At 38.5% G+C, this 18,296-nt stretch overlaps 8 protein-coding genes across 8 annotated transcripts; 2 read left to right on the top strand and 6 right to left on the bottom strand.

The window, feature by feature from the left end:
* Positions 1 to 184: 184 nt before the first annotated feature.
* On the bottom strand, positions 185 to 1,888 carry RTC5 (Rtc5p; the record flags this gene model as incomplete). The annotated part of the gene is made up of 1 exon (XM_018367956.1): positions 185 to 1,888. One exon carries the CDS (start codon positions 1,886 to 1,888, stop codon positions 185 to 187), a length of 1,704 nt encoding a protein of 567 aa, XP_018219338.1.
* Positions 1,889 to 2,400: 512 nt separating this feature from the next.
* RPT5 (proteasome regulatory particle base subunit RPT5) lies at positions 2,401 to 3,705 on the bottom strand (the record flags this gene model as incomplete). The annotated part of the gene is made up of 1 exon (XM_018367955.1): positions 2,401 to 3,705. One exon carries the CDS (start codon positions 3,703 to 3,705, stop codon positions 2,401 to 2,403), a length of 1,305 nt encoding a protein of 434 aa, XP_018219337.1.
* Positions 3,706 to 4,584: 879 nt separating this feature from the next.
* On the top strand, positions 4,585 to 8,967 carry RPO31 (DNA-directed RNA polymerase III core subunit RPO31; the record flags this gene model as incomplete). Its single annotated transcript, XM_018367954.1, has 1 exon — positions 4,585 to 8,967. The coding sequence occupies one exon, from the start codon at positions 4,585 to 4,587 to the stop codon at positions 8,965 to 8,967; it is 4,383 nt and encodes a 1,460-aa protein (XP_018219336.1).
* A 297-nt stretch (positions 8,968 to 9,264) lies between these two features.
* On the top strand, positions 9,265 to 10,071 carry TRS33 (Trs33p; the record flags this gene model as incomplete). Its single annotated transcript, XM_018367953.1, has 1 exon — positions 9,265 to 10,071. One exon carries the CDS (start codon positions 9,265 to 9,267, stop codon positions 10,069 to 10,071), a length of 807 nt encoding a protein of 268 aa, XP_018219335.1.
* A 172-nt stretch (positions 10,072 to 10,243) lies between these two features.
* CIM1 (mitochondrial HMG-box protein CIM1) lies at positions 10,244 to 11,125 on the bottom strand (the record flags this gene model as incomplete). Its single annotated transcript, XM_018367952.1, has 1 exon — positions 10,244 to 11,125. One exon carries the CDS (start codon positions 11,123 to 11,125, stop codon positions 10,244 to 10,246), a length of 882 nt encoding a protein of 293 aa, XP_018219334.1.
* A 720-nt stretch (positions 11,126 to 11,845) lies between these two features.
* Positions 11,846 to 14,677, bottom strand: AZF1 (Azf1p; the record flags this gene model as incomplete). Its single annotated transcript, XM_018367951.1, has 1 exon — positions 11,846 to 14,677. The coding sequence occupies one exon, from the start codon at positions 14,675 to 14,677 to the stop codon at positions 11,846 to 11,848; it is 2,832 nt and encodes a 943-aa protein (XP_018219333.1).
* Positions 14,678 to 14,869: 192 nt separating this feature from the next.
* On the bottom strand, positions 14,870 to 17,167 carry CEX1 (COPI-interacting protein CEX1; the record flags this gene model as incomplete). The annotated part of the gene is made up of 1 exon (XM_018367950.1): positions 14,870 to 17,167. The coding sequence occupies one exon, from the start codon at positions 17,165 to 17,167 to the stop codon at positions 14,870 to 14,872; it is 2,298 nt and encodes a 765-aa protein (XP_018219332.1).
* Positions 17,168 to 17,555: 388 nt separating this feature from the next.
* DI49_4947 (nucleotide diphosphatase) lies at positions 17,556 to 18,254 on the bottom strand (the record flags this gene model as incomplete). The annotated part of the gene is made up of 1 exon (XM_018367949.1): positions 17,556 to 18,254. One exon carries the CDS (start codon positions 18,252 to 18,254, stop codon positions 17,556 to 17,558), a length of 699 nt encoding a protein of 232 aa, XP_018219331.1.
* Positions 18,255 to 18,296: the final 42 nt, after the last annotated feature.

The raw sequence follows: 18,296 nt of genomic DNA, 5'->3' as shown, positions 1-18,296 counted from the left end.
ACAGGTAAATAAGATATTTCACTAAAAGAAATGAATTAGAAACTGACAACTCTAAAGTATATATAAAGAATACGTACTTTTGATACAGGTGTAATAAGGACCGAATGAGTTTCAGTTTTATAAAGTGACTTTTATCTTTGAATAAATATGCTAGCTAAAAACATGCAAACAAGCCCAGTCAGTATCACATAGAACCACCGCCTCTGTTTTGTCCCACTAAACCTGCCATTTCCAGCAAGGCACGGTCTTCTCCTAAGCTTCTCAAATTAATTTGTTGTCTCCTCTTAGACTCAGCTTCTTCCCATGCCATTTGTTTCATCTGTTCCTCTAACTCCTTTTCGCCACCACATCCCCATACCTCGACATCTTGAATCAAGAAGTGTAATTCAAAAAATGAGTCCTCTTCTTTTCTTTCTACCGATAAAGATCCAGGCTCCAATGATCCTCCGTAGCCGGTGTGCCTAAAAACAGCGAACTCTAAGGTGCTATCGAAAGTTAATRACACGTTTCCTGGTACAAATCTTTTAGATGCGGGCTTTATTAATGGTTGCTTATCTCCGATTCCAATTCCACCACCAATTGTATTGAAATAAATTGTGCCCTTTCGGTTTACTTTATAGATATCTTGCACTGGCGATATTTGGATTATTCTTGTGTTCAGATCACCAAAATAGTCTTTGTTTGTCACTTTCCATGGATCGTCTATATATACGGCAAAAGTGGTCTTCTTCTTATTTATGTGCGATGCATCCATTTTTTGGTCTGAATCCTTTAATTTAGGAAATTCTTCAAGAAAATGACGATACCTTGGATTTTTCTGAGCTGCATATTCATCAGAATTCGTAATTCTCGTTCCGCTGACAATCAAAATTGAAGGAGCCATCCATTTAAAAACTTTAGCTTGCAATGACCTCATTGAGAACCCACTTTTTCTCCCAATATATAAACTTTGTAACTTCTGAATGAACAATTCCTTTGGTAGTCCCGTGGATAGCTGTGCTAGCAATGCTGGTGTCATTATTCTAGAATCTTGGATATTCGACAAGTTGGTGTCATAATTCACTAGATCATTGTCCAAATAAAAAAAGTGTTCCATTAAATTTTCTAAAGGCTTTAATAGATTTGGCATTACAGTTTTAATTGAAGTTGAGAATTGATCAAATGTTATGAGATGTGATTCCGTATTGTTCACCACATCTGGATTCATTGTTCTAAGAAGATTCATTGCTGAAATTTTGAAACTATCCCACTGGTCATTGATTTTATCATTACCCATCTTAGAATTGCTAGTAGGACATTCGGTACTCAGGATTAAAAGCCAACTCAAGAATTGAAGCATAAAGTCAGCGGGAATATACAGTACTTCAGGGTCGACATCATCGAAGTTTGTTATAATTTGCTTTATGTTTCTCTCCTTTTTTACAGTGTCCTCATTTTCTTCAGGTATTTCTTCTTTGTCAGTTTTTTGAAGTGATAACGATATGAATAGTAATTTTAGTTGATCGTATGATTTGAATTTTAGGTACTTCCCGCATCGTGTGTTGTTTAATAACAAAACACATTTCAGTAGCCCGTACCCTGTAATTGGTTCATAAGATGAGTTCATTAGTGGGAAATTACTCAGAACTCTTAACATATTAGTCACTATTCCCACGAGTAGAGTATGTGTCTGTGGAAAATGAAGTACGCTACATAAGGACTTGTCGGAAATTGGCGTATTCATGTCTTCAATTTGCAGATTTCCCTTCAAGCTAACCAACTCGGGTAGAGTAACTTGTTTCTGTGCTTTATTGTTGAAATACGCTAAAACATCCCTATTATTAGTGAATTTCCTTGAACTGGAAGATTTTTCTTCATTACTGGAAGGAGTCGAGGAAGACTGTCCCATCCTTACTATAAATTCGACTTGGATTTGTTACTGAACTATGTATTCTCCGCAGCTTAATGTTCCGATTGAATATCGAGCGCTTTAATTGAAACTAACAACAGTTTGATGTGAACTGCGTAATGGTACGAAAAGTTTGCTTGTACCAAAACTTTTATCTTTCTCTGTACTACTTCTTTTACTAACACATCTATATATGTGCGTTGTAGATAAACTCTCTATTGGGGTTAATTGTTCATACTAAATGCAGCCCTCCAGTGCGTCTTCCTTTTTACTTTTTTTTTTTTTACAGTATCCTTGAAAAATGTACAATTCAACCAAAAGATAAAATAAAGAAAAATGAAATTCTAATGAATATATTCTTATTAATCCATCCTTCTATTTCATTAACTAAAATTAATATACAATTAGTCATATACAGTATCAGTAACGACAAAATTACGCGACTTTAAATAAAGTGGTTGTTAAGTATGTATATATGTGTATGGCAGGTTGATAAATCAAGATTGTTATTCTTATGCATAAAAGGAGACTGATTTTGACTTTCTTGCTTGAACTTCACTTATACCTTCGACGAAATCTTCATGTTTGACAGAAGACTGTCCATTTCTTAAGGCAATCATACCAGCTTCTACCGTCACCGCCTTTAACTGCGCACCATTGAACTCATCAGTCGATCTAGCGAGTTCTTGCCAGTTAATATCATCATCAGTGGTCATTTTCCTTGAATGGATTTGTAAGATTTGAGCTCTTGAATCTTCTGATGGCAATGGGAACTCGATTTTTCTGTCCAATCTACCCGATCTCAACAGAGCGGGGTCTAGAACATCGACTCTATTGGTGGCAGCCAAGACTTTAACACGATCGTCAGAACTGAAACCGTCCAGTTGGTTTAATAGTTCCAACATAGTTCTCTGCACCTCTCTATCACCGGATTTTTCTGAATCAAATCTTTTCGTACCAATGGCATCCAATTCATCAATGAAAATAATAGTAGGGGCCTTTTCCTTGGCTAATGCGAATGCATCACGCACCAATTTGGCACCTTCACCGATATACATTTGCACTAGTTGAGGGGCTGCCAATTTTAGAAATGTGGCATTGGTTTGTGCTGCACACGCACGCGCCAATAAAGTTTTACCTGTACCTGGAGGCCCGTACATTAGGGCACCCTTTGGTGCTCTAATACCCATATCTTTGAATTTATCTGCACGTTTCATTGGCAACACAATGGCCTCCACTAGTTCTTCAATTTGTTTGTCCAACCCACCCACATCAGAGTATGTTTCTGTGGGTTTTTCGTCAACCTCCATAGCCTTTACACGAGAATCGAATTCGGAAGGTAGCGTATCCAGAATCAAATATGAGTCTTTATTCACACCTACCAAGTCATTTGGTTTAAGTTTATCAGGATCCACTAGGCCAACCATTGGCAAGAAAACGGTTTGTCTGGAAGACGTCTTTACCACGGCTGCCTTGCCCACGGTGGTGTTGTCTAAATTGACATTGCCACCTTGCGTGGTGGATTCGCTATTTTCCTTGTCTTCAATCTCGTTCATGTCCATTACCTCGACGACATTAGCCACCAGGTAAGGCAACTGTCTATTATTCTTGATTTTTTCTTTATTGTCCTTGATCTTCTCGAGCATTACGTTGTTTTCGTGGGACAATCTTTGCAATTCGGACCTGAAAATACGGATTTCATTGTCCAGGAGCTTAGCTCTTGTTTGAAGTTCTTGGGTGGAGAGATTCAAGATCTCTTGGTCTAATTCATCATCTCCCGGTAAAGTTTGAGCATCCAATTCTTCTAAAGTGGCCATCTTACACTAAAATTAAAACTTGCCGATTCGTTCTCTCCTCTGCAATGCACAAATAAGTTGCTCACACGCACTTTTCAAACACGTTATCTACAGATCCTTTCTACTCAAGAGTTCTTAATTGGGGTCCCTTTTAGTAAAAGATCCATTTTTGCCACCAGCTTTTGGCCGGGTTACAGCGCGTTTTTCATTTTACAGCCATTAGCAGCAATAGTACGCAGAAATCGTAGATCAAGGAATTACAGTGTTGGGCACATATTGCTAATAGACCTTGGTGTTGGCACTCCACTACTAACTAGGGTGGCACGAAATGCCGATCTGTTAGTTGGCGCGGCTTCGATCGAACTGGCGTGTCCCGAAACTACTTTCTCGCTTTCAATTTCCCCATATACTGGATAAAAAGCAACGCTAATCCGCCTCATATGAATGCCAGTATGCGATTGAAGCTACTTGCTAAGGTAGGCTGTTACTAATATTCCTGTTGGTTGGTGTGATAAGGTTTATTATTGTCACGTCGGACGGCAGAGCATCGTGCCACACGAAATTAACGATTTTTTTGCAAAATTATTGCACAAGGCCTTCTGACAGAACTCATCACCAGATCAAATAGTATTCGAAGTATGATTTTAATCGGAGAAAGATCTTTGCTTTGCTCGGTTYAAATTAGTCGAACCTTATCGTTGATTTGGGAAACGTTGCTCGGTTAGTTGTGGCTAGATAGTTGTTGGTTTGTAGAAGATACTTTTTTCTTTCCTTTATTTTCCATCTGCACTAAATTGTACATCTATTTCTAGTTGGCTGCATCGTTGATCTTTTGATTTTGTTTATTCCTGTCTACTTTCTGAAGAACCATAAACGTGTCCAACAGTATCGATAAGTTTGATGAAGGAAGTCGTCGTTAGTGAAACTCCGAAGAGGATCAAAGGGCTGGAGTTTAGCGCTCTAAGCGCTGCCGATATTGTCGCCCAATCTGAGGTGGAAGTCTCTACTAGGGATCTCTTCGATTTAGAGAAGGATCGTGCTCCCAGGGCTAATGGTGCCTTAGACCCTAAAATGGGTGTTTCATCCTCTAGTCTTGAATGTACCACCTGTCACGGTAATCTGGCGTCGTGCCATGGTCATTTTGGCCATTTGAAATTGGCCCTACCTGTTTTCCACATTGGGTACTTTAAGGCTACTATACAAATACTGCAGGGTATTTGTAAAAACTGTTCTGCAATCCTATTATCAGAGACAGACAAAAGAAAATTCTTGCATGAATTACGTCGTCCGGGCGTGGATAATTTGAGACGTATGGGTATTCTGAAGAAGATTCTTGACCAATGTAAGAAGCAGAGAAGATGTCTGCACTGTGGTGCTCTTAACGGTGTCGTGAAAAAAGCTGCTGCTGGTGCTGGTTCAGCCGCATTGAAAATCATTCATGATACATTCCGTTGGGTAGGTAAAAAATCTGCTCCAGAAAAGGATATTTGGGTCGGCGAATGGAAAGAAGTCCTTACTCATAACCCTGAACTAGAACGTTATGTCAAACGTTGTATGGATGATCTAAATCCATTGAAAACTTTAAATCTTTTCAAGCAAATCAAGTCCGCAGATTGTGAATTATTAGGTATAGATGCCACTGTTCCCTCCGGTAGACCAGAAACCTACATTTGGAGATATTTACCGGCACCTCCAGTTTGTATTAGACCCTCTGTTATGATGCAAGATTCTCCAGCTTCTAATGAAGATGACTTAACCGTAAAGCTGACAGAAATAGTTTGGACTTCGTCTTTGATCAAAGCCGGTCTTGACAAGGGTATTTCCATCAATAACATGATGGAGCACTGGGACTATTTACAACTAACAGTTGCTATGTACATCAACTCAGACTCGGTCAATCCTGCTATGCTCCCAGGTTCATCCAATGGAGGCGGGAAAGTAAAACCAATCAGAGGGTTCTGTCAAAGACTGAAAGGTAAACAAGGTAGATTTAGAGGTAATTTATCTGGTAAGCGTGTCGATTTTTCAGGTAGAACTGTTATATCCCCAGATCCAAACTTGTCTATTGACGAAGTCGCCGTCCCAGATCGTGTCGCAAAAGTTTTAACGTACCCAGAAAAGGTCACTAGATATAACAGACATAAATTACAGGAATTAGTTGTAAATGGCCCCAATGTTCATCCAGGTGCTAATTACTTACTGAAAAAAAATGAAGATGCAAGAAGAAACCTAAGGTACGGTGATCGTATGAAACTGGCAAAAAATTTACAAATTGGTGACGTTATTGAAAGACATTTGGAAGACGGTGATGTGGTTTTATTCAATCGTCAACCATCTCTACATAGACTATCGATTTTGTCACATTACGCGAAGATTCGTCCATGGAGAACTTTTAGACTAAATGAATGTGTTTGCACACCTTATAACGCAGATTTTGATGGTGACGAAATGAATTTACATGTTCCACAAACTGAAGAGGCTCGTGCGGAGGCTATCAATTTGATGGGTGTGAAAAATAATCTTTTGACTCCTAAATCAGGTGAGCCTATTATTGCGGCCACCCAAGATTTTATTACCGGTTCATATTTGATATCGCATAAAGATTCCTTTTATGACCGTGCTACGTTGACGCAATTGTTGTGTATGATGTCCGATGGTATTGAACAATTTGATATTCCACCTCCTGCTATTATGAAGCCGTATTATTTATGGACTGGTAAACAAGTTTTTTCACTACTGATAAAGCCGAGTCATAAATCCCCAGTTGTTATTAACCTAGACGCAAAGAACAAAGTCTTTGTTCCCCCAAAATCAAAATCCTTACCGAGTGAAATGTCCCAAAATGATGGGTTCGTAGTTATTAGAGGTTCACAAATTTTGAGTGGGGTAATGGATAAATCTGTCTTAGGTGACGGTAAAAAGCATTCTGTGTTCTATACAATACTAAGAGACTATGGTCCCCAAGAGGCCGCTAATGCCATGAATAGAATGGCAAAATTGTGCGCAAGATTTTTGGGTAACAGGGGGTTTTCTATTGGTATTAATGACGTTACACCTGCAGATGATTTAAAGCAAAAGAAGGAAGAGCTGGTAGAGATCGCGTATCGTAAGTGTGATGAGTTAATCACTTTATTCAATAAGGGTGAATTAGAAACGCAACCTGGTTGTAATGAAGAACAAACTTTGGAAGCTAAGATTGGTGGGTTCTTATCAAAGGTTAGAGAAGAAGTCGGTGATGTGTGTATTAATGAATTGGATAATTGGAATGCGCCATTAATTATGGCGACGTGTGGTTCTAAAGGTTCCACATTAAATGTGTCACAAATGGTGGCTGTTGTGGGTCAACAAATTATTTCTGGTAACCGTGTTCCTGATGGGTTTCAAGATCGTTCCTTACCACATTTTCCCAAGAATTCAAAAACGCCACAATCCAAAGGGTTTGTCAGGAATTCTTTCTTTTCAGGTTTATCTCCTCCAGAATTTCTGTTTCATGCCATTTCCGGTCGTGAAGGTTTAGTCGATACAGCTGTCAAAACCGCAGAGACTGGTTACATGTCTCGTAGATTAATGAAATCTTTAGAAGATTTATCCTGTCAATATGATAACACAGTCAGGACCTCAGCCAATGGTATTGTCCAGTTTACATATGGTGGGGATGGTTTGGATCCACTAGAAATGGAAGGCAACGCTCAACCAGTGAATTTCAATAGAAGTTGGGACCACGCATACAATATTACTTTTAATAACCAAGATGAAGGTTTATTACCATACGCCATTATGAATACCGCAAACAAAATATTGATGCCACTAGAAGACAGACTAGTTAGATATGATAACAGAGGATTTTTGGTTAAGGACGAAGACAAGGACAAAGCAGAACATGTCGACCAGTATGATGCCGAAAGAGATTTTTACCGTTCACTAAGGGAGTATATTAACCTGAAAGCCACTGCTTTGGCTAATTTAAGAAAATCTAGAGGAATGCTAGAATTAGTGGATGCTCCACCTACAGAATTACAAGGTATGGATCCAGATGAAGCCGTTCCACAAAATGTTAGAACTTCTGTGAGCCAACTATATAGAATTAGTGAACAATCGGTGAAAAAGTTTTTGGAGATTGCCCTTTTCAAATACCGTAAAGCTAGGCTTGAGCCAGGTACTGCCATTGGTGCCATTGGCGCTCAATCCATCGGTGAGCCAGGTACGCAAATGACATTAAAGACTTTTCATTTCGCTGGTGTTGCTTCCATGAATGTCACGTTAGGTGTGCCTCGTATTAAGGAAATTATTAATGCTTCTAAGGTTATTTCTACTCCTATTATCAATGCCGTACTAGTCAATGATAACGATGAAAGAGCTGCCAGAGTTGTTAAAGGTAGAGTGGAGAAGACATTGTTATCCGATGTTGCCTATTACGTCCAAGATGTTTACAAAGATAACTTATCATTTATCCAGGTGCGTATCGATTTAGGCACCATTGACAAACTGCAATTGGAATTGACGATAGAAGATATCGCAGTTGCAATAACCAGAGCTTCCAAGCTAAAAATACAGGCGCCTGATGTCAATATTATTGGGAAAGACAAAATCGCAATTAACGTGTTCCCAGAGGGATACAAAGCAAAGTCCATATCTACGTCAGCGAAAGAACCAAGTGAAAATGACGTTTTCTACAGAATGCAACAGCTACGTCGTGCTCTACCTGATGTTGTTGTGAAAGGTTTAGCTGACATATCCCGTGCGGTTATTAATATTCGCGATGACGGCAAAAGAGAACTGTTAGTAGAAGGTTACGGACTGCGAGATGTCATGTGCACAGACGGTGTTATTGGTTCTAAGACTACAACTAATCATATTTTGGAAGTTTTTTCCGTCCTTGGTATTGAAGCTGCAAGATACAGTATCGTTAGGGAAATCAACTATACTATGAGTAATCACGGTATGAGTGTCGACCCACGTCACATTCAATTGCTGGGTGATGTGATGACATATAAAGGTGAAGTTCTAGGTATTACAAGATTTGGTTTGAGTAAAATGAGAGATTCTGTTTTACAGTTAGCCTCCTTTGAAAAGACAACAGATCATTTATTCGACGCCGCCTTTTATATGAAAAAGGATGCTGTCGAAGGTGTTTCTGAATGTATCATTTTGGGTCAAACTATGTCAATCGGTACCGGTTCATTCAAAGTCATCAAAGGTACCAACATTTCTGAAAAAGACTTGATGCCAAAGCCATGTTTGTTTGAAAGTTTGTCCAATGAAGCAGCTTTGAAAGCTAACTAGTGTAATCTAGACACCTTTTTTATAGCATTTGTATTATTTTTCTATCAAAGTCATTAAACGTATTTATGTAAAAACAAAATGTTTAACAATCATCAACAAAAATTGATCTTGAGAAAGCAACTTTGCATTACCTTTGTAAACTGGTATATTTTTCAGAGTGCTCGCGCCGACATTTTATGAAAAAACGTCAATCATCGAAGTTTGGTTTACCTCTTACCAATCAATATAAACCAAAAAACTCCTACTATAAAAGAGGTCGACCGAAAGGGGAACAAACGTTGAAGAATAGAAGTGAATATGTCATCGACACATAATAACAATGTAGAAGGTTCTCAATCTGTACCACAAAGTTCGCTGACAGAGCAGCAAAGAGCACAGCAGCAATATCAAATCTTCGAAAACTCATTACCGAAAATAAGTCAATCGGCTTACCAGATGCTGTTAAATGAGATGGTTCCAATGGCAATGGGAATCGAAAAACAGTTATCAGGTGATATTGTTAGTTCTGAAAGCAATGTGGCTTCGGAAAACGGTAATATCAACAGCATGATGAAGAAATTGAAAATAGAGGAAAATCATACTGTAGACATCATGTCTTCACACAATTTGATAAATGAATTGTATAAAGCAGAAGAAGTGGAAAGGGAAAGAGTTCTAGCAAGGCTGAGGAATATGGGGTTCCAGATTGGATCAAAGCTGTCAGAACTTTTGATATTTTCTAACAATCCCAATTTACAATTCAAAGAAATGGACCTTTTATTAATAATGAAGTTCGTGTGTAGAGACGTCTGGAAACAAATATTCGGTAGGCAGATTGACAATTTGAAAACAAACCATAGAGGAACTTTCTATCTCCTTGACTATGACTATCGACCTATCCAATCATTCTCTTTAAGTGAAGAAGCAAAAGACGAGGAATTAAAGATGATCGAACCCTTTTTAGAAATACCTGTGGGTATTATTAGAGGCGTGTTATCTTCATTGGGTTATTCCTCTGAAGAGGTCATCTGTTTGGCATCTTTTATCGATAGGCCTACAGAGCGACCTAAAACAACTTTTCCTAAGGGAGTCAGTTTCCATGTTCAAATAACAATGTCACAATAAAGCCCCGAACGTTCTCGTTTATAGATATAACGTATATATATGCACACCAAAAATCATTTTCAAAATATCACTTTATTATTATAGAACTGTACATAAACATACGTATTGCTTCTTGTAATAGTGAAGTGGTTAATGAATGTTTATAGATGCTCCTGAAAGTCTGTTCTTATTGTTATTTTTTTTTTGGCAAAAACGCCATGGGAAGAATATTATTTGGTAATGCATTTGTATCAGGATCCGACGTTAAGAAGTATGCTTCGCTTCTGTGTCCAAATTTTGACATAGTATCCATGTTGTTTTGCAATATTTGTATTTCATTATCCATCATCTCCTCAAATTTCAACCTCCATAGCTGTAATTTCTTTCTTATTTCCAATTTTTGGTTATAGTCAACCTTTTCGTTCCAAGCATACCGGCATTCTTTACACATTAGCTGAAACCTTTTCATGTAGTCATAAAGATGCTTCTGAGCGTCATGAGACTGACCATTTGGAAAGTTCTCTGAACAAGAAATTCTCTTCATCGCGACCAACCGTTTCCGAGGTTTCGTATTGTTCATAGATGTGATGGTGCGGCTTCTTGAGTATGGTTCTGTAACATTTTTTTTAGCGGTAGATGGTTTCGAGTGACCCTTATAGTTATTAGGTTTCAAAGCGCTCCAGTGAGAGTCAAACTTCAACTTGAACTTGTTTCTAAAAAACAAGTATTCACTCATCGCTGGTATAGGAATCTCTAGCCTTTTGGCGAGTTCAACTTTACTGACATTCCAAACATCAATGTTCATAGACTGGCAAAATGATGCATAGTACAGCCTCTTCTTGGTCAATGACATGTTGTCCCATTCATTTCTTGTAAATCTTTTAAAATTACTGTTGCCTTTTACGTAATTTGTAATATCGTCGTACTTTGAGACGTTGTGTAATTTCTGGACTTCAATTTGGAAGAAGTATTGGAAGGCTGTATACGGTGAGCGATCAAGTTGTTTTTGGAATGATTTTTTGGTTGTATAGCTAACAGAAGACAAATGTGCCTTCAACAATAAAGTGGCCTTCATTTGAGTGATTATAAAATTTCCGCAACGATAGTGTGGTCTTGATTCTATCTATACGATTTACGATCTAATCAGATAATAGAGATAAATGAGCTTAAGGGGCACCCGTAAGATTGGTGTAAATGCTTGAGCTAGCGAAATGCTGGAAATCGAAAAAGAATGTTTGACACCTCAACCTATCCAACGGCAATAGAACAGCAATTTAGGCCGCTAGTGAACTCAATATAATAAATCACAACACCTGTTACTCAACAGTGCAGGCTATCTATCTAATTATTATATTAAGGATTTTTCACATGTCTTAATGAAGCACGAAACGCGAAAAAAAAAAGTGTACGCATAAACAAAAGACATATTGATGTGATGCTTGTTGATTGTAAGAAATATTATCAATAAAAGAATACATAAGTTGAAAGTATAGACCCAAAGTAAATATACTTGGAATATTACACATTATATATACATCTATATATACATATAATAAAAAAACCGTCGATTAAAAGTGAACCTTTGAGAAAAAGTAGATAAAAAAGGGAAAAAAGGCAGAAAAAAACTGCAAAAAAAAGGTGGGAGTGCAGAGTCCACTATGTGAAAAAAAAAAAAAAATAGTCTTTAGTTTCAACTCTACGGAATATCTTTCGATTATTATGACTATCCGATAGAGGTATTAAAAACACTGAGTTAACTACAGCGAAACAATAATGGAATCGTTGCTAAACTGTATTAGCTCTTGTAGTTGATGTTCTTAAATCTGACTTGTTCTTGTTGAGATCTCCCGTTATCAGTAGACTGTTCCAAGTTAAAACCAAAGTCATTATTGGCGGCTGGCGCCAATAAAACACCTGGAGCAGGACCTACCGATGCAACAGGAAGATTGTTGTTGTTGTTATTATTAGTATTGCTGGAGCTGCTACTTCCTAATCTAGAATGAGGTAGTGTAGTGTAGTTGTAGTTTATTATGGGTTGATTAGAGGGGTTTGAGCTGTTCATAGAATTGTTGAAGTTGCTGTGAACATATTGGGATTGTAGGGTTCCCATATCTTTTTGAGTAGGTGAAATTAAGGTATTCGAGCCCGAATTGTTATTGTTGCTCTCGATGTTGCCTTCTGGGTTATTAATATTATCAGTGCTCTCAGCAGTAATAGCATTATTAGCATTCGTATTAGCACTCAGAATTATGCTTGCAGAATGGCTTTCTGGTGAGGAGATTGTTGATTTTTTCGTTCCTACACCTTTTCCCCTACCTTTGATTCCTCTGTTTGAATTTTTATAAATGGATGCAAAGTATTCCAATAGTTGTCGTTCCTCATGTGGAATATTTTCGGATGGATTCATATCAGCTAATTTGGCTGTTAAAGCATTCAAAGTTTCTTTATGAAATCTATTTTGATGAGCTTTCATATTACCTAATTGAGTGAAGGTCTTATCACAGTTTTCTAACTTGCAAACAAAAGGTTTCAATTTTTGATGAGTAACTAAATGCGCAGCTAAGTTCCCTTTTCTCGAAAACTTTTTATCGCAAATATCACATGAATATGGCTTCTCACCAGTATGCAATCGCTCATGTGTTCTTAAATTTCCGCCTTGGGTAAAACGCTTACCACAATAATCACAAGCGAATGGTTTGTACCCTATATGAGAACGTACGTGAACCTCCAAATGTGTTGCTTGTGAGAAAAGTCGATGGCAATAAGGACATTCGTGTTTCTTAATAGTCCGTGTATTGTGTACCCCTTTTGGTTTTTCTACACCCCCCACTAGTTCATTTTTGGGTGGTAATATGTCCATTGTCTGGTTGAACAATAAGTCGCCATCTTGTGTAGTGTTCACCTTTTCAGTAAATCCTTTCTTCCTTGCTTGAATGATTAACATTAATTGATCGACTTTTGTGGCCCCTATCAGGTTAGCCGGTTCATCACTTATTGAGGCCATGTCAGTCATTGGAGGTTCTTTGCCAGAAAAGTGAATTATTGATGCGCTTTCGTCCGATACTGGGTTCCCTTTTGTTATTGATGAATCGTTGCGGGGCACCTCATTCTTAATGAATACGGCAGACTCATCTTTTTTCATTTTTTTGTTCACGTCCGTTTGCATACTGGATTCATCCACATGTTGGTCCAATCTTTCATTATTTTCAACTATTTCAGAATTTTTATCTAATGGTCTTGCTATCGTACTCGAGTAACTATCCTCATCGTTTAAATGTTTTCGAAGTCTCTGTTCTATTTCCTTTAAGTCTTTTCTGCTATTGCTTGCATTATTGGCGGAAACAAGGTTGTGGTCATCTTGGTTTGGGATATTAGTACTGGATGTAGGATTAATACTACTGTCATCATTATCATTATCATCGTGCTTCATGTTGGTATTATTGTTATTATTTCCATCTTCATTAGTGATTTCGTTGCTTTTGCTGTCGTTTGTGTTATCGATAATAGTATCACTATTGGCAGCGGGACCATTGCTGGGTTTGCTGCTAACAGTAAGAGAGTTTAGTCTTGACTCAGGTATGAAGGCGTTCTGGTTACCATGATCTAAAGTACCTCTAACTGAAGAATTCCGCCTTTTGAACTGGAAATCAAAATCTTCTGGATTAAACTTCATGGAATTATTTCTTGAACTTAGAAAATATGGATTCTGGTTAGGATTGCTGCTATTGCTGTTTGTATTGCCGTTGAAAAATGAATCGTAATCAGCGTTTACGTTTATATTTCCGTTAGCATTAGAGCCGCTCGATTGAATTTTAGCGTTAGTAGTTGGTATTAAAAGTGGGGGTCTCATTGCATTTGATTCTCTCCTACTACTAGGCTGAAACTGCGATTGTTGTGATTGCTGCATGTTAAAAAATTCAAAATCAGCTCCATCATTGGGTCCAAGATAAACAGAGTTTCTCTTGGAAGTTGGTTGAGAAGAACCATCACTTTTTTGTAGAAACTGGAATTGGGAAGAATTTCCCGTTAATCCCGTAGAAAAAGAAGGTGTTTTGAATGGAGGTTGCTGCTGTGGTTGTTGTTGTTGTTGTTGTTGCTGCAATTGTTGTTGTAGATGTTGCTGCTGAAGTTGTTGTGGAAAAAGGTTGTTTACAATGGAAAAGCCGCGTCCGATCTGAGACAGGTCTGGCGCTTGATGAGTACTGGAGGTAGAAAGCCGTGGAAGATTCGAAAATGTGCCACCAGTACTGGGTGCTCCGGTACCTGCTACGTTGTCAGATATGTTCAAAAATGAAGTAATCGACGCATCTGTAGAGTATCGTGGCTGGTTGAAATTCGTGTAATATGAAATAGACTCGTTTCTTGGTTGTTGCTGTTGTAGGTGTGATTGTTGCTGTTGGCCTTGGTTCTGAGCAGGGGTCGGTCCCTGTCCATGGTCCTGGCGCTGCTCCTCAGCATGGCCTAATGCGTGGTTTTGATTTTGATTTTGTCCCGTTTGCGAACTGCTCAGAAACTGCGCAGATGGAGGAGGCATGGCTAGTAGTTTTTCAGTATCCGGATCTGTCAGACGTGTATTGCTCGAATGTCCAGTGTTGTTCCCAATTAGTTCCTGTTTGGGCCCATCCATGGTGCTGTAAAGTTATTCTGTGATGACTGTTTTTACCATATGCTTCATTCACTACATGAATTAAAGGGACCCTTCCTTTTTCCTCCACTTCCCAACGGAGAAATCGCGGGGCACGGTCGTGGGCCTTTTGAATAACAAAGAAGAGCTAAGATACATCTTTCTACCATATGTAAGACTATATAAGGCTTGGGATCACCAGTCCGTATCCCAAGGGTCTGCATCTGCACCATCATCCCAACTATCTGCACTGGCTTTCTTTGTTGTTTGGTTGTGGGCACTGCTGAATTCGCTTCTTGTTGTTTTGTTTGATGTGGAAGCTTTAGAAGCAGTAGCAGTGGTGGTGACATTGGTTCTGCCGCCTCTTGGCGCTAAAATCGTCGTTTTCTTCTTCTTGATTGAAAGCTTTACACTAGGTGCCACTTTTTTCCCTAAAACCGAGACCTGTGGTTTTGGACGATCCTCAGGCACATTCCATGGATCGCTTTCGTCCTGCAACCAGTCGTTATCGTTCAATTCTTCATTCCAGCTCTTGTTAACTTTAACTGGTTTCCCAGAGACCTCTTGTGTGTTTGTGGTTGCTGTGGCCATACGACTGGTTGACTTGGGAGATGCTTTCGTTCTGCCGTTTGTCATGGAATCGTTAGTATCACCGTTTTCACCCCACCCATTGTCATCCCAAGTGGATTCGACTTCGCTGTCAGCGGCACTATTTGGCAATATCGCCAAGGGCGAGTTCAAGCGTAAATTGTTCAAAAACTGTGCGGCGAGGAGATTATCTTCCTTATTTAAATCTTCTTCGTCACAACCGTAGGTGTCAAAGTCAATTTCCTTCATGTCTCTTGAATCGCTAGAATCGTCGCTAGCTTGAATCAGTTGGGCCTCTTTCTCCAGTTTGCTCAGATACATTTCAAATAACATTTTTGCTTTATCTCTTACCAAGGGGCTTTTATCCAACAAACCAGGAGCAATAACCGTTAAGATTTTGTTGGCGATGGTATTCACATCAAACAACTCGATTGATTTCTCTAACCCATAAAGTGCGGCCAATCTCGGTTTCACTTGGGGATCTTTCAAAGACTTAGTAAATGCTGTAGCCAAGATATTCGAACGATTACCAACAGAAGTCGATAGTATTGTCGAAATTTTGCTTATGATGATGACAGTCCATGTTCGAATTTCGATATCGGAATCAACCTGTGTCTTCGCAAGAAATCTCAGCAGCTCATTGTTCAGCTGTCTCTCAGTCAAGCATGGTACAATGCATGGTATTGTCTTTAATGTTTGCAACCTGAGGGTGGCATCAGAATCTGTTAAACCCTGACTGAAATGTGGGTATATTTTACCGGAGACCTCTGACTTACCCAATGGTTCTATTAGTTTAGGTAGATATATCAATAGAAGAAATCTTACTTGTCTATCAGTTAGTTTGAAACTTTGGGTAATAAGATCGTTGAATCCAACTGGGAAAGTGTTGGTTTCTGAAGTCAAATCCAAGATTATTGCTAGGAATGGTACAAGTTTATGTGATGCGTTGAAGTCTGTGGCCACATTACTGCTGGTGCTAGCCATGCTTTGTGATATCAACAATTTTATGATATCACATAGCTCTGGAATAATGAAATTTTCGATCATCCCAGGTGTCAGGTTGCGAAAAATCTCTCTTGACTCCAAGTACAGATTTTCTAAATTTGACATTACAGTCAATTTTCCACGTGGGTCCTTTATATGCAATTCCTTCAAATCTTGATAGAAGTTTATCAAAGGATTAGAACGCCAAGTTTCTGTATTTTCTAGCCTCTTTGTGAAGCTCTCGATCGTGGCCCTTCCTTCTAGGATCATATTAACATGAACCACCCAATCCTTTGGAAGAGAAGAAGGACCCATAAGATCCTTTATCAAGAAACCCAATTTCATTGAATCAATCGTATTTGGATCCTCACTAGGCAGTTGTGAGCCATGAAGTTGGTAATATGTTCTAGCTTTGCTAGCAAACTCAAAAGCACTTAAACCCTCCTTGCTTGCAAAGAGTTCTAGTCCAAACAATACCCACTCTCCCTTACCATTGATATATACCGAATCTTTCGAGAGTGTACCAAGAACAAATTTGTTCAAAAATCCCAAAGTTGTTAATAACTGTGATATTCCTAGTTCGATACCAAATTTGTTTTGGGATAAGCAGCTCAGATCATCCCAAGGAAACGGAATAACTCGTTCAGTAACAATGAATGTAGATTGAGGATCTGAATCGAATGTTTCTAACACAGTACAAAGCCCTGGAATCTTTAAAATTTTGGCCTTGTGTACAGCATTCAAGATCAAAGATGCGTTTTCTGGTGTCCTTTTGGCTTTAAAAGCAGTCACGGGCAATGAATCTGCCTTCCTTATTCCATCAAAAGATTGCCAGAGAGCTGTTTCATTGGTGGCAGTTTCCTGGATGGTGTATGGAAATTGGAAGTTAGAAATGGACTTGAAGATACTTGAGAAGTTCATTAATCGACTGTTAACTTTTTCTGTTTGATAAATTTCAACGCAATACTGTGACGGTTCTATCTCATGGATCAATGCCTCGTCGATATTCTAGTTTCGAAGAAGGTATGTTTAATGTACAATAATATAAACAAACAAAAGAAAGTGACATTTTTCAAGTTGAAAAATGAAAAAAAGAAAAGTATAAAAATGCGCGAAAACTTGGACTACCATGTTGCGTATTACAGCTATATAATCTACTTCTAATTAGCGAAATATACATACGTTTAGGAAGTAAGAACCCGCATGAATATGTAGCACATCTATTCGTTAAGAAGACTAATACGGATCGTTGTTATCTTTCCTAGGTTGTAAAGAACAACAAAATGAACGGAACATCTAGGAAAAAAAATTATACTACACTAGCCTCCGCATAGAGACCTTTGAATGTCTTGTTAAGGGGCAGCCCAACTACGTTATAATAATCACCTTCAATTTTCTCAATAAATATAGCACTCCGTCCTTGTATCTTGAATCCGCCACCAACGTTAAGACCATCTCCGCTCTTTACGTACTCTTTCAATACTTCTAATGGAACCTTGTTATCGAAGTATACCTTGGTCTCATCTTGAAATGGTACCAATTCAAAATTCTCCTTACTGTACCATTTTATCAAGGTCACAGCTGTGACAACGTTAACAGGTTCGTCATCTTCATAGCAAAACTTCATTAAGAATCTCGTTTGAACTTCTTTCGTCTTAGGCTTCTCATAGATCTTTCCGTCTTTGTCTATAATGATTGTATCCGCACATACAATGAGCTTGGGTTTGCCCATTTGATATGTTTCCTCGTTCTCGTAGTCAGTCAAAATTTCAATAATGCTTTGCGCTTTGCACCAGCTGGTATCCCGAACATATCCAATTGGGTCTATAGAGTATTTGGTTTTATCAAGGTCTTCTTCGAATGTAGAAACCATTGTTTTTAAATCAGTGATTCCCATTATATCATGTAAGATTTCATATCTTCGGGGAGAAGAGCTAGCCAAAATAATGTCATACTTCAAACATAGAGAATCTATTATGCCAGATGGTAATTGGCTATCAGTGGACATCGCGTTTGATCAGCCTGTCGGAACGCCATCCTTTCTTTTCGT

This window comes from Saccharomyces eubayanus, chromosome VIII (assembly GCF_001298625.1).
Source record: "Saccharomyces eubayanus strain FM1318 chromosome VIII, whole genome shotgun sequence".
NCBI lineage: Eukaryota > Fungi > Ascomycota > Saccharomycetes > Saccharomycetales > Saccharomycetaceae > Saccharomyces > Saccharomyces eubayanus.
The sequence above is the reverse complement of the archived record's forward strand: the minus strand, read 5'-3'. Positions and strand labels throughout refer to the sequence as shown.